The sequence below is a fragment of the Schistocerca gregaria genome, chromosome 1 (genome assembly GCF_023897955.1).
Source record: "Schistocerca gregaria isolate iqSchGreg1 chromosome 1, iqSchGreg1.2, whole genome shotgun sequence".
In the NCBI taxonomy this organism is placed as follows: domain Eukaryota; kingdom Metazoa; phylum Arthropoda; class Insecta; order Orthoptera; family Acrididae; genus Schistocerca; species Schistocerca gregaria.
This window is the reverse complement of record NC_064920.1, coordinates 860,753,544-860,769,481: the sequence shown is the minus strand read 5'-3', so window position 1 is coordinate 860,769,481 and position 15,938 is coordinate 860,753,544. Positions and strand designations below refer to the sequence as shown.

The following is a 15,938-nucleotide window of genomic DNA, read 5'->3' as shown; positions in this document are numbered from 1 at the left end:
ACCAGTCCAGGAAGAGCAGCCAAGTCTCATTGATGAAGAATCATGCACCACTACCACTACAGGCAACGCAAGGAAGGAAGAAGCTTCAATCAAACCGTCTTGCCTGACTGAGTCATTCTGTGTGTTTCCAAACACACTCAGATTGGAAGTGGAGAACAGAGAGACTAAGCAGCCCATGGTAAAACACTGTATAACATTGGGGATCATCCACCAATTAATCAGCATTCATATAGCGTGTCACCCACTGAACAACAGGTAATCTTGATGGAAGCAGAGAAAATGCTTTAAGGTGACAGCATTGCATGTTCAGAATGTCCTTGGTCCACTACTGTGATACTTGTGAAGAAGAATGATGGCACATCGTATTGCTCCATCGACTACCAATGGCTAGGGACCAGAAAAATTTGCATTTTACGTTAAATGTGAAATAGATGCTAATTCTGCCTCAAAATGTGAAAATGCAGAATTACTTAATAGATGCTGTTTCATAGCGAACTGGTAAGCTATTATCAGAGACAGTTTGAAACAGTTTTATTTTCTGCATACAATGTTGAAGATGTAAGCAGGTACTGGCATTATACATCATTTGGGGAAGCCCAATTTGGAAAGACAATGTGTGCCAGAACCTACTTGCCAAATAAAGTGTATGAACATAATCATGTATCAGTGCACTCAGTGGTCTGGTGCCAAGCCAATGTGGATAGTTGAATGATGTGTTTAAGGTACAGGTTGTATAACGCACGGTAGTACTCAGCTCATAGGACCTAGAATTTTATAAGAAGGAAACACGTACGTATGTTTGTTTGTTTGTTACCTACAGCTCAAAAGAGAGTATAATGCGGACAGTTTTAATGTGGCAAATTAGGGAGTGGATGTTTTGAACTATAGTTGCATCAAGTACCGCTAGAGGTAATTAACAATACTCTGCTAACTTCAACAAGCAATTGTGTGGCAGCCATTCCCAAATGTTTTGTGTTATGCATTACTACTACTTTTTTTTCCTTCTTTTGAAATAACCAAAGTGACTTGTCCTGATCCGTGAAGCATTTCGATTACAACCCTTACAACGCCAGAAAAGATTGGCGATCCCTATGACAATGTGTCAGTTCTGCTGTAGGCTGCTGCCCAGCAAAATGGAGGCGGGGTTTGTTTCAACACATCGCTCCTTCCCCTGTGGCAGTCAAAATTCTAGTCTATTTACCCTCACAGCCATCTGTGACTATAATGTATAGCACCTGCCCTCTGCACTATAATGATCAGAAAACAAAATCTTAACTTTTTTTACAGTGCTGAAATTCTTTCCGGTGTTCAAATCGAGTTACTGTACATTCAGTTTTGCTTCTACGTTAAGTGCTATGTCAATTCTAACTGTAGTGTTGCCAAGCATGGGTTTTAGGGCTATAAATGCCCATGAAAGGTTGAAATTAGTAGTAGTTTGCAGATTTTTTTTAATCCTCAAATTTGGAGGGAAACGAGAAATAATGTCCAGAAACACCTTATGTTGGAGAAGCGTTCACTTAACCGGCAGGAAAATGCTGCTGGTTTTCAACAGAACAATCATTTTTGAAATCTTAAATGCTGCCAAACAGAGAAAAGAAAGGCCACTTTGGAAGAAAAAGGTGTTTAAGTTTTAGCAAAAGCAAACATCCCACTCAAAAAGTTCCCAATCAGCACATTTTTTAACAGTCAGTTTCAAAAAACTAATAAATTTATTGTCTTCACTTAAGTAGCATGACAACCTTTTAAATTGGTGTGTCTAATCATTTACAAACACAGAAAATAGATGCAAATTTAGCAAAAAATGGAAGCTAATTTAGAAAAAAATAGATCGAATTTAGCAAGATATAGAGGCAAATTTTGTAAAAAATAGAGGCGAATCTGGTCAAAAATAGATGCTACATTTCTGACCCCTACCGATGACTGATCAAAATCACTTAGAAAGATGTCTATCCATTGTCGTGCATTGAAGACACCCTAGAGTACTTAAAAGGAGCAAAGCATTTTTCGACTATGGACATGAAACAGGGTTACTGGCAAATGAAGATTGACTGGGAAAAGTCTGCTTCATAACTCCAGACAGTCACTATGAATTTAAAGTTATGTCATTTGGAATGTGTACCTCCAGCCACCTTCAAACATATGATGGACAACCTGCTTCGATATCTTAAATGGTTTAGCTGTCTTTGCTATCTGGATGACACTGTGGTTTTTTTCGAAAAAATTTGAAGAAAATCTAAGCTGCCTGACCACCATGTTGAAATGTGTTCAAACAAACTGCAGGCCTCCACATAAGTCCAAAAAAGTACTACTTCATCACACAAGAAATGAAAATCTTTGGACGAAGTGAATGGCGATATAAGTCCATCCAAACCCAGAGGAAATAAGAGCAATCACAAATTTTTGGACTCCCGAGCACATTCATGATGTGAAAAGTTTTCTTGGAATAAAGTTTGTGATGAACTACTCTAAACTGAGTGAATGCCTTTCAGCTATTTGAACCATCAACAAGTTCCAGCCTTAGTTATTAGACAAATCATTCACTGCTGTGATGCATTACCATTCTCTATGCTGGCTGACAGTTCCTGAAAGTTCCATAGGTAACTGGCAAGATGGGCACTGAGGCTTCAGGAGTACATCGCACTGGTATATAAAAGCAGAAAAAAATATAGGATACTGACTGCCTTTTAAGGAATCCATTGGCGGAATACAGCAGCGTAGATGAAATCTCAATTACGTCTGGATTAAATGACAATGCTGCTGAAAACCACAGAAGCCTTGAAGAAGAGAGAAATCAACCAAAAGTTAGCTCCAATTAACAAACAGAGCACAGTATAAGCGGAAATATGATACACTGAGGTGGAAATGGCCGCTCGTCGTCATAGTTCATCTATAGCCAGCTAACCTCAATTACTTCCATGATGCTCTAACCCCTGGTCACCTGCATTTTTTGAAGATTATTGACAGAATCAGAGGCAGGTATCACTGACTGAGTGTCCATCAATCTTTAGGCACAATGTGAGCCACTCTAAAGGATGCAACAACAAAAGCACATGCCACAGTTATCTCTGGGGTCTCTGGTACCAATCCCACCTGCAACAGTGCCATTCCACTGTAGTGGAACTGACATTCCAGGGAAGTTCCTAGAGTCTACAAAAGGGAACTGATGAATAATAGTCTGCACTGACTCTCTCACCTGCTATGCAGTTACCTAAGCTATGCTGACAGCTGAAGCTCCAGAAACTTGAAAGTTCCTTTTTGTTTCGTGTGATGATACCTGTCTGTAGAAAAATCAAAACTAGTGTCAGAGGAAAGGTCATGTTGTGACAGCATCCATGGGATGATAACTGTCTACTATACATAGAAGCATGGTTACAAATGCTTTAATAAGACATCATCATATATGCTCTGACGTACATTAATGTCTGCTCCACAGTCAGAAGGCGAAGACAACAATGGATACACTGTTTCTGATTCTAGTGAATGATATTCAGGATGACCACATGAAACACATCACTAGTACTGAAGAAGCTGGCTTGCATATGGACCCTGGACACCCAGGAGGAACACCAAGAGCACAAAAAAGCCAGGCAGCGGCCAATGAAATACAACCCGGGAGACTTGGACAGGATTTTTTCGCTTGTGCAGAAAGCAGGTCTCTAAGAAAAGTTACTAAAGCACTACTCTGGGTTGTATCATACCATTCATCACTTGTAGAACACCACGTATGACTTTGAGGATTTTGACCTTTCCATCAAGAAGACAAAAGCACGTATGTCAGTCATGTCCTCCATTTGAAACTCTATTGCAATCCAGAGCAACAGGTCAAGGAAACTGATGACCCACTCAATGATCATGTAGTTTCAAAGGGGCTCCATGTAGCTTCAGAGGGGCTACCTTTGACGCTTATCAGAGTAAAGAGAATGTAACAACATAACCAGAATGCAAAGATTTGTCAGCAATGCCTTCACCAAGCGAGCTGTAGTCAGTACTTCTGAAACAGTGGGTCACTGTTTTTTGCAGGTGAGACAGCAATGCTGCAAGCTGTGGTGCACACAGTGCAGTGTAATGACTAGTGTTGCTGGCTGGCATGCTGCGCAGTCCCAGTTCAAATTCTATCACCAGCATTTACTTGTTATTTAGTGTTAATCGTTCCTGGAAGGTTCTTGAAATATCTTATGTTAATATATTCTGGACAATTTGATGTCTATGTAAATACCAGCATTCTGGAATTCTGCTGTTTCTATATATATAGTTGCACTCTTTGCCCATGACATCAGTGTCAATAATACACGTACTTTCCATTGATGACCCTGTCTTCAGATTTGGACTCTACTGTAGTTTTGGACGGCCAGGGTGGCCCAGCGGTTCTAGACGCTACAGTCTGGAACTGGGTGACCGCTAAGATCACAGGTTCAAATTCTGCCTCGAGCATGGATGTGTGTGATGTCCTTAGGTTAGTTAGGTTTAAGTTCTATGGGACTGATGACCTCAGAAGTTAAGTCCCATAGTGCTCAGAGCCATTTTTTTACTGTAGTTTCAACATCACAAAATAGTCATTACCACTCCTTTCATACCCAAAGAACTGCTTCCACAATGCAATTTATGATTGCCATGTTCAATGAAGCCCGTTAGTACTGCACCTAACTGACCATTTTAATAATTCTACAAAACTGAAAAAGGCTACGGTTTTAGCTCTCTGCCTTGCTCTGCACCAAATAACAGTTACAGGATTTTATTTATTTACTTATTAAGTGCCTTCACATCATATACAGCTTTGCTCCCTACAAGCAAAGTCAGTGGTCTTCAGTATTTCTGTCGGTAACCAAAGGAAACTAAGTGTACTCTGTGAAGAGGACAGTCAGTAAAAACATGAATTATATTACTACCAGACTTAATGTCCCTGGCAAAATTCAAAAGGACGTTTGTGTTAACTCCGACAGTCAATTTTCAAAGCTGACTGAATACATTTTAGGTTTACAATTTATACTCAGTGCCATAAAAAGAGAGACTGACAGTCTTAGAAATAAAAATATGGGATTAATAAAAAGGCAAAAATGGCTGAATTGTTACAAACCAAGAACACAGCCAAGCACAGAACCAAGGCAAAGCTCTAGGCACAAAACACAACTGATCACTAATAATACAAGATTTACAAATTCAAACAGATTTAATGTGTTATCTGCAGTCAAGCACAGAACCAAGGCAAAGCTCTAGGCACAAAACACAACTGATCACTAATGATACAAGATTTACAAATTCAAACAGATTTAATGTGTCATCTGCAGGTGCCAGCTCAGACAGTAGGCTCTTTTATTACAGTAAGCAAAGGACACAACAGTTCTTTATAATTTCAATGTATTTATTTTGCCTGATTCCTACTAAAATTTTTATATTAAACATTTTCTGTCCACTCTTCAGATTAATTTACATAGCGGGCTTCCTTTCCAAAGTTACTGCCAGTTATACCACAAAAAACAACAATATTTTTTTAGATAGATATAAAATCTTTGCTGTTACTGTCAAGCTAAACTATTAATGGGCATCCTGATGGTGATGCAAAAATGCTTACAAAGCCAAGATAATTAGGTCCCAGCCAATGGATAAACTCCTTTTTCAGTTTCAAAAGGTTGGGGATACATCCATGGAATTCCCCCAGTTTATGCTCAACTTCATGTACAAGTTCTTTTTAGAAGACGATTTGGTGATCTTTTATGTTACTGAGAGTAAAGAAAGCCACAATAATTGTTCACATGTTTAATATCTCATTTTACAAGCAAATGTTGTTAAGGTACCATAGAAGCTCATATCGTTGCAGCTCTTTCTGTAATACTCACAAGACTCATTTTTTGGAAAGTTTTATCTTGTTCGATAATTCCTGACCTATTTCCATTTCTCACTGCACATATGCTTTGCAGTTTGAATGTATTAGGTTTGATATACACCCCATTTTTTTCTCTTCCTATCTTTTTTCTTATGTGTTTGTTACTTTTGTAAGCAGTTCAATGATTCTTCAGTGCATGTTCTATGTATTCCAGCACATGTGCTCCTCTCTTTTTTTGACCTCTGAAGTTTCTTTGTGACCTGTACCAAGTTTTATAGTATTCTGAGTTTCTACTGTTATGAGAAACAAGTCAGAATTTTATCACTGAAACACAGCTTAGGGCCTATAGTTATCTCCATTTTCAACTGACATTCATTATTTACATGCTGTTTCGTGAGAAAACTGTAAAGTAACATGGTCCATTTGGTCATTTAACAGTTTGACTTATACCTCTTGACGAATCTTTCTTATTCATGTCAACATGTCTGGGATCCATCAGTATAATTTCTTCTGTAGTACTTCAGCCTTCTTAATAACAATTTCATATGCTGTACCCCATACTGAACAACTATGTAAGACTAAGGTTAAGAATGACAAAGAGATAGAGGGGCTGGCCAGTACTTACCTCAGCTCAGTACAGCCGATATCGGCTGTACTGAGCTGAGGTAAGTACTGGCCAGCCCCTCTATCTCTTTGTTAGTAATTGTTTCACATCTTTATATGAGATTTTCCATTAATTAGTAAGGTTAAGAATGTGCATTTGTACAAGCATTGTTTACTTTGAGAGTATAAATTCATATTGATGAAAACCAGGAGGAGTCTTTGTATCAGTGTGATGCATGTTGTTGTATGGATTCTTGTCTACTGTGATACCTAGGTATTCAAACTTACCAACCTAGTAAATTTTACAACATTTTAGCGTTTTTCTTGAATGGATATTTGACACAATACGTTGTCCTCCTTCCCTGCACCCCCTACACCCATCTCCTCCTGCCTCCCTCTCCCTACACTGAATCCTCCCCATGTCACCCTATTCATCTCTTCCTTCTAACCTCTCGCCCTCAATCTCCCCCTCCCCACTCCCCTTATCAATGTCCTTCTCCTTCTCCTCCTCCTATTCCCTCTCCATCACCTCCTTCCCCTCTAACCCTATCCATTCCCTCCTGCCCCCCTCCCTTGCCACCCTGTATATCCTCACGTGTATCCAATTTAAACTCCCCCCAACTGTGCCCATCCACACATATAGACCCTGAAAAACAGGCCAATAAAGCAGGCTGATACTAATGCCACAACACACCTGTTGTGCTTGACAGCCTGCTTATCAGGAGCTTGAAAAACATTTCTTGCCCCTGTCGATAAGGCAGGCTGATACTCTTCCAGCACAACACACTTGTCATGCAGAGCAGCATACAGTGAGGGGCTGAGAAAACATGTTTGCCCACGCCCTATATGAAGGGTCTGATTGAATCTCTCTCCTCACTGTAACTTATGTCAAACTTATTCTTTCTGCATGCATACACAGATATCCACCCACTCTTTCAAAACTAATGCACTGAAGAGTTAACTTACCAATTATACATAGCAGGTTAGTTACAAATATCTGACTATTTTATACAATTTTGGAAGTAAAGCAAAATGAGCCCTTCATTACAACTGACTGGAACAGGACCATTACTGTAGCTTTTTCAACAGTCAATGGCCATCCCCTTAGAGATAACACATTATCTTAAATTACTATGCTAAGCAGTAACAATATTATGAGAAGGAAAGTTGTCACTCAGCATATCCACTATATGGTGAGCGGCAACTTTCCTTCTCATAATATTGTTACATTCCATCCTGGATTTCCCATTGTCTGATTTATGCTAACTGGTAGACACTCAGTCAGACACAAATAACACAGAAAAAAACATTGTGAATTTGGTGTAGTAAGATTACAAATAATTTTCAATATTGTACCTCTGAAATCTATAGGCAACAGCCTAAAATGATTGATGTGAATAACAACAGTAGTGATCAACTTAGAAAGTGATTTCTGATATTCAAAGGGGGCTGGCTCAAATCCATTAAGTTAGTTATTCAAACAACCAGTCTGATTTTGTGAACAATAAAGAGTAATCAAAAACAGCATTTACAAAAGCAATATACAACAACCCTAATCTTGCACTAGTCTACCTATGCTATTTTTCCCTTTCCTTTTTTTTAAAAACATTGTCAGATTATTAGATTCTTACCTGTGGTGAAACATTTTGTGAATGAGAAGCACCAGGTTGCTCAGATCCTGAGGGATATACTTTAAGGTCCAAGCTTGGTAGTGATCCATGTCTACTAAGAGAGAAAGTAGGAAATTCCAAGCTGCTTACAGAATGTGTGTCATATAAAATATCCTTGGTTACTGCAGATGGCTGATTGTCAGAAGGGAATTCTTTGCTCACACAACTGCTTGGCTCTCCAGAACTAACATCAGTACCAACAAAGTCACCAAATTCATCATCTACTGCTTCACTGCATAAAATATCTGTCCTGGTAGGTTCATCAAGCACAGACAGCGATGCTCCCTTTGATGGACTGTCTTTGCTATTGATAATGTTGAAGTTATTGCCCAGCTGGAAGCAATCAGGAAATGATTTGTCATTAGTATCGCACTGTTTTCCATCGATCTTGAGATCACTGCTCACACTTAACACTTTCTCTTCTGCAGTACAATTGGTATTTAAACTTAAGTTTTTAAGTGGTGAAAAAATATCTATTTCACTGAGGCCAGAGCTTGAACACTTCACTGAAACTGGCGTATCCACAAGATGCAATTTCTCTGTACTGCACGGTGCAGTATGCAGAGAATTAAAAATGTTATCCATAGCACCACTAGCAGATTTACTTTGAACAGCAGAAGCAGCTTTAGAAACTGTGTGATCTGAACTGTGAAAAGCTGTCCAATCCACTGCAAACTCTGCAGTCTGAGAAGCATTAAATACAGACGGAGGAGTAAGTGGTACTTTGTTTACTCCACTACTATCTCTTGAAGAAATGGCAGCAAAAGAGTCATCACTTAACACTTCTGCTGTAACAAAGTCTCCAAAATCATCAGCCAAGTCTAGACTGCCAGTGTTATTTAAAAGTGGTGACTCTCTTTCTACTGTTGATAGTTCTCGGAGTGCACTGTATTTATCTTCTTCAACTGCCATCAGTTCGTTCACATTATTAACTTTTTTAGTCATATCCTTAACAGAATGTTCCTCATGTTGCATATTTTGATGAACTACTGGCTTCTCCAAATCTTGTTTTGTATTGTGGGTGTTAACAACACTGTAATTTGGTGATGTAGTATTAGTATCTGAACCAGAGGTAACAAGCTCCTTCGATCTGTCTTTTAATACTTCATTTGAACTTTCCAGTCTGCTAATCACAGAAGTTAATTTTTTGCCTGCTCTTATAGCACTTTCTTTCAGCACATATGTACCACTCGGAGAAGTGGTTGAAGTAGTGCCTGAAGACATATTCTCCACATTATTTTCTGCCAGAGAAGTTTCAGCCTGCTGGAAATCAGTAAATTCATCTTCTGCTGCTGGAGACACAGAATTTATGGGAAGCTGGTTGTTTTTGTGACTATGATGGTGGTGGTGATGGTGATGTTTATGTCGCATTTTGCTTTGTTTTGGAGTGCCAAGAGAATGATTGGCAAGTCTGCTACCAATACCTCGTGAATGACTTGTGTTTCCAACTATGATCACATTTGGACATTTGTGAGTTATGCTTTCTGTATTAAGGCTATGGTTCTTCTGGACTGAACTGTCACTAACAGGTGAATTATATCTCAACTTATCTGAGTTGCTTGCATCAGGATTAACAACTCCTTCAGTTACAGATGTTCCCACAGTAAAACTCTGGAAATCAGTAAAGTCATCAACAGAGTCTTCATTTCCAGTTTTTGTCTCCTTTGCAATACAACTTGGTGATGAATTATCATGCTCAGAATTTAATTTCAAATTCAGTTCTTCTCTTTTCATTTTGCTATGGGAACTAGGTAACTGCAAATCCACTGCAACCGTTGCTTGGCACACAACACCAACATTCAGGTTAGGAACAGGTGCCTGAGGTATGAGATTCAATACGCCAAGACTGCTGAACGGGCACCCATTCTGTGAAGAAAAATGACTATGAGTAAATATTCTTATTAAATTTCTGAAAAAATGTATTTATATGTTGTCAAAATTTCATTGAAAACAAGAGTTGGCAACAAAGACAGAAAAAAATAAAACACTCAATGGAAAAAGTCAGTATAGTTTCCATTTATTATAGTGATGGGAGATGTCTAGTCAACATACCACATACAGCAGTGCAAGCTCAAAGTACAGCATCTTAAATGAATGATTGGTGAATATTTAGATTCAATATATGTAAATATGATTGCACTGCTTTTTATTAATATACATCTACTAAAAATGCACATGTTAGATAATGTCATTTCTGTTCAGAACAACAGTTTTCCACTCTATGAGGAAGAGCATATAAACCTAATTATGAAAAACAAAATTTCAAAATTCTTAATTTTTAAGGAGACACATACTCATTTTCTAACAGAGCTTGTGATGTGCAAATTATTCAATAAAAGACAGAAAATACTAGGGTCTAATGAGATGTGTCATTGTATGATAAACAGTAGAAACCAACAAAGTCAACAGTGGTGATATCATATCTTACGGACTATATGACTCTCCCTAATTATTAAGCAACCTTAAAAAAAATACCATTTTTATTATTATATTGCAAAACCAGACTAAAATGAAATTCTTAGTTTATAAAATCGAACTGACTATTAAAATCCCTGAAAATCATCATCTGAACTTTCTTCCTCTTCATCGTAATTGTTGTTCTCTACACAGGTAAGATCCCCGCAGCTCATGTTTGCCGCATCAACGCACTGCTTCTACCAGTTGAATCCAATGTAGCTACGTAGAGATATATTTCCTGCAGCATTGAATATATGGCCATTTTTAAGACTCGCAGAATTTTAAATCAAATACTGGACATTTTTATACTTGTTTTGAGTATAAGATGCATCTGAATTCTGTAGGCAATTTTTTGAATAAGAAAGTGTGTCTTATAGACCATAAAATACGGTAACCATTAATGGTCTCCCTGCAATCTAGTTAGCAAAGTTCATTGCACATTTAAACTGCAGTCTTTGATGGCCTATGTTCCAACTCACAGAGCCACTGTCTATTGCTCACAGTCCACCTCCAATCTTCATTCACCAATATCCCTCATCTACTTTCTAAACTTCATGAAATCTCTCTTACATACCTTGCTGAACTGGCATCCCAAGTAAAAATATGATGATATACAATGGCCAAGTCATAACCTAAGCATTAATAGTAGTAGGTAGTAAGTAGGTAGCAGTTGTAGTAGAAGTAGTAGTAGCTTTATTCATCCACAGATCTCTTTTTACACGGAAATAGGACATGTGAAAGTATTTACAAGTTTAGATCAATTTAAAATAACCTAATTCGATACACGTTCATCTACAGACTTCCAGTTAGAAACAATCATCAAATTTTCTACTGATATACAATACTTTTTTTTACAAATAAGTTATTAAATAAGGTAATGCCACACTTTTCACTAATATCTCATTATCTCTCTCTCTCTCTCTCTCTCTCTCTCTCTCTCTCACACACACACACACACACACACACACACACACTGGTGATCTCTGGGCCATTTTCTGTACCGCAACTTCCCATTTGCTATCCTGAAAAACTGAGTCAGTGTCCCTCTATAGTGAGTGAGATGTTGAGCTCAGAAAGAGGAAGAGGTATGCATAGCTTGAGGGTAAGTATTTCTAGAAAAAGAAAAAAAATATTGCGTGAAGGTGTTATGAGGAATGTTGGATGCTTTATAATCATTATTATTTATTTTGTAACATTTTTTTTTTACCAAATCGCTACTCTGTTTTATAACTAATTCTTCAACGTACAAAATGCAATGCATAACTGGTACTTTTTAGCTGCCTTTTTAAATAAGTGTATTTTTGCAGTTTCTTTAATCTCTTTTGGTAATTTGTTGTACAGTTTTATTCCTTGGCAGAAAATGCTATTTTGAGTTTTACATTCATTTTTTCTTGGTAAATGTAAGGTGAATTAGCTCTTGTTCCATGGTCATGGACAGGGCTGTTTGTACAGTAATTACCAATGTTATTTTTGATGTGTACAAGTCACTGGTAAATGTATTCACAAGGAGCAATTAAAATCCCCAGTGTTTTGAACAAATCTTTACAATGAGCTCAACTACTATTTTTGATTATTATTCTTATGGCTCTTTTCTGGAGTTTAAAAATTTTGTTCATAATTTGTGCATTTGTTTTCCAAAAAAGAATGCCATAGCTAAGAATAGAGTGTACATATGAATAGTATGTAACTAAAGGACACTGCATGTTACACACTGATAACAGTATTCCAAGGGCATAACATGCTGATTACACTCTGTCTGCAAGTACCTTTGTGTGTTCACACCACTTCAACCGAGAACAATATTCATTCCTAGAAATTTTGAATTTTCTAACCAGTCTATAGAGGTGCCATCTACATTTAATTTAACCTTGTCATTCTCCCTCTTCAAACTGAAATTCATGGCATTAGTTTTCTTTATATTCAATGTCACTTTATTGCTTATTGACCAATCATAACCTTCCTTGAGAGTTTCATTTGCTTTCTCTGCGAGGCGTTCTCTTGTTTTCTCAGTGACTGTAACATAGCTGTCATCAGCAAAGAGAATTTTTTCACCATGATTAACACTACCTGGAAAGTCACTGATGTATATCAAGAGTAGTAATGGTCCTAATATGCTACCTTGCAGAACCCCTATATTAATGTATTTTGGTTCTGATAAGTGTTTTACTAAATGTTTAGATCTATTTGAAGCAGGTGTTGTCCTTAGCCTTTGTACCCCATCTGCTAGGTATGATAGAAACCAGTCATTAGCTACCCACCTTATTCCTAATGCTTCTAATTTATGTAATAGAATTTTGTGGCTGACTGTATCAAACACCTTAAAAAGCTCCAAAAATATGCCTGTGACACACTGATCTTTATCAAGAGCCTCAAGTACAACTTCTGTGAATTCTTCTATGGCTGGCTCCATATTTTTGCCACTTCGGAAACCAAACTGTGATTCACTTAAAAGATTGTACTTATTCAGGTAATTCATTAATCTGTCTTTCATAATGGCTTCTATTATTTTTGAGAATGATGACAGCAGGGAAATGAGCCAGAAATTTTTGTCTTCTGCATTACCTTTCTTAAGCAAAGGTACAACTCTTGCCTGTTTTAACTACTCTGAAAATGTCCCTGATATGAAGGTGAAGGGTTCATTTATGAGGGTGTAGCTGGATTCATTTATGATATTAGTGTTGATGTTGATGTACCCACACAGAATTATATGTTGACCTTTGTACTTGAAACTTTATCTAGAACTTCTGTTAATGTATTGAAAAAAGTGTCCACACTACCACTGGGAAATCACACACACACAAAATGATTAATTTCTTGGTGATATCAAGCCCTGTTAATTCGGTAGCTGATATTTCACTTACTGTACTGAGGTCATGTCTTTATTTGAACAGTGTTCCTTTTCTGATATAAATGCATGATCCTCCACCTCTTGAAGCAGTTCTGCAGTAAGTTTTTGCCCTTTCATACAATTATAATACTACACACTGGATTTCTGTGTCTCTCCACCAGTGCTCACTAACACAAACTTTTGTGCAGTTCAAAGACTGAAGCTCAACTTCTAATAGTTGTATTTTATTTTTTATTGGTTGTACTGCAGTGGGAATAACAGGTCTGGAAGAAATGGTGTGGCAGTGATGGTGAAGAAGAATGTACAAAGCTGTATTGAAAATGTGAGATATATATCAGACAGGATCATAATCTTAAACATGAGATTCCAAAAAGAAACACTAAAAGTAATCCAGATTTATGCACCTCAAGTGGGATGTAGCGAAGAAGAGAAGATGGACTTTGAAAATGTGTTAGAAAACCCTATAGAGAGTGCTAATGTAGTGATGGGATATTTTAATGTACAGGTAGGCAAAGACAGAAAGGGATTTGAGCAAGTATTGGGATGTTTTGGATATGGAGGCAGAAATGAAGAAGGGGAAAGACTCCTGGATTTGTGCCAGAGGAATGGAATGAAAATAGCAGACAGCCAGTTCAGGAAGAGAAAAAGTCATGTTATCACCAGATACAGTTGGGATGGAAGAACGAAGAGTTTAATTGATTATATTCTAGTAGATACAGAATGGGGAGAGAAAGAAACAAATGTGAAGGTAATTCCAAGTGTGAGTGCAGATGGAGACCATATATTACTGGTGGGACAATGGAAAATGAATCAGTGTGTGAAAAATAGAAAACAGAAGAAAGTGACGAGTATACGGGATTGGAAACTGAAGGAGAGTGAATGTGCTGAGAAGTACAGAGAATTAATCACACAAAAATCTCCGAAAGAAGTTTTCTGCAATATAGAAAAAGAATGGAGTTTATTCAAAGACACTTTAGTCGAAGCAGCACAAAACGTATGTGGCAGAACATCTGTAAAGAGAAAAATAAGACAAACAAGTTGGTGGGATGATACCACAATCCAAGCAGTTAGAAGAAAAAATGGAGCATGGAGAAAATGGTGGAAAACTAAAAATGACAAAGGCCATAAAAGACATATAGAGGAAAAGAAGAAGTGCAAAGAAATAGTGGAAACAGAAAAGGAAAAGGCATGGGAAGAGTTTACACACACACACACACACACACACACACACACACACACACACACACACACACACACACAAAAAAACCTTGAAGAAGATGTGAAGAGCAATAAGAAAATGTTCTATAAAATGATGAAAAATAAAAGGAAGACTTCTGAAGTACCAGTAAAGATGGAAACAGAGGACGGTACCATTATTGAAAATCCAGGAAATACAAAAGATTTCTGGAAAGAACATTTTAAGAAGCTGTTAAATGCTGAGGAGCAGGTACATGAGGAAACAACAAATAATGGAGAAATTGAGAGAAGTTGGGAAGCAGAATTAGGACAAATTACAAGAAATGGAAAAAGCTGTGAAGAAGATGAGTGGGGGGAAAGCCCCAGGACGTGATGAAGTATCGGTGGACATGATAAGAGCAGCAGGTCCAGTGGGAACACAGTGGCTGTATAAGTACTATCAAGCGTGTGGAGAAATAGTACAACAACTGACGACTGGAGAACAGGAGACATTGTTCCCATCTTCAAGAAAGGCAATAAAATACTATGTAAAAACTACAGAGGAATAACCCTTATGAGTAATACAGTCAAGATTTTTGAAAGAATTTTACTAAATCGAATAAGTGAAAAGATAGAAAAGAAGCTGAGTGAAGAACAGCATGAGTTTAGGAAAGGAAGAAGCATGATCGACTTGATATTTTCTATCCATCAACTGATGGAAAAAAGTTGGGAGTATAACAAAAGGGTGATAATTGTTTTTATAGACATAAAAAAGGTATATGACTCAGCTGACAGGGAAAGGCTCTGGGAAGAACTGAAGAATATAGATATAGAAGATGGATACATTAATGTTATAAAGACAATGTACAGAGGCCACAATTGTAGAATTAGAACACCATCGGGGAACTCTGAACACTTCGAAATAAGACAAGGACTTAAGCAAGGAAGTATACTATCTTCTGCACTTTTTAATGTTGTAATGGAGGGAATGAATAGGGCAGTTAAAGATATAGTAAAAGAAAAAGTCAAAAAAATGATTTTTGCAGATGATATGGTAATATGGGTTGATGAAGAGGTAGATGTACAGTTACAGCTTTATGCGTGGCAGGAAATAATGAAAAGGTATGGATTAAAAATAAATAAAGGTAAATGTGAAGTAATAGTATTGGAAGAGAGATAGGAATCAACGGAAATATTACCTTGAATGGAGAACCCCTCAAAGTGGTAGAAAGTTTCACTTATTTAGGGAGTGAAATATCTAGGGATGGAAGAATAACTAACGAAATTAATAGGAGGTTACAGAAGGGAGGCAATTTCTACCAAGCAATAAAACACCTGAAATGGAATAATGAAGTTTCTGAAA

The 15,938-nt window shown here is 37.5% G+C and overlaps 1 protein-coding gene across 3 annotated transcripts in view; it reads right to left on the bottom strand.

The window, feature by feature from the left end:
- Window positions 1–15,938, bottom strand: part of LOC126272887 (synergin gamma-like) — a 178,830-nt gene that overhangs the window by 39,013 nt on the left and 123,879 nt on the right. For all 3 annotated transcript variants that reach the window (XM_049976145.1, XM_049976153.1, XM_049976162.1), the window contains one exon: window positions 8,056–9,960. In XM_049976145.1, the coding sequence (XP_049832102.1) occupies window positions 8,056–9,960 (1,905 nt within the window). The remainder of the gene's footprint in view (window positions 1–8,055; window positions 9,961–15,938) is intronic.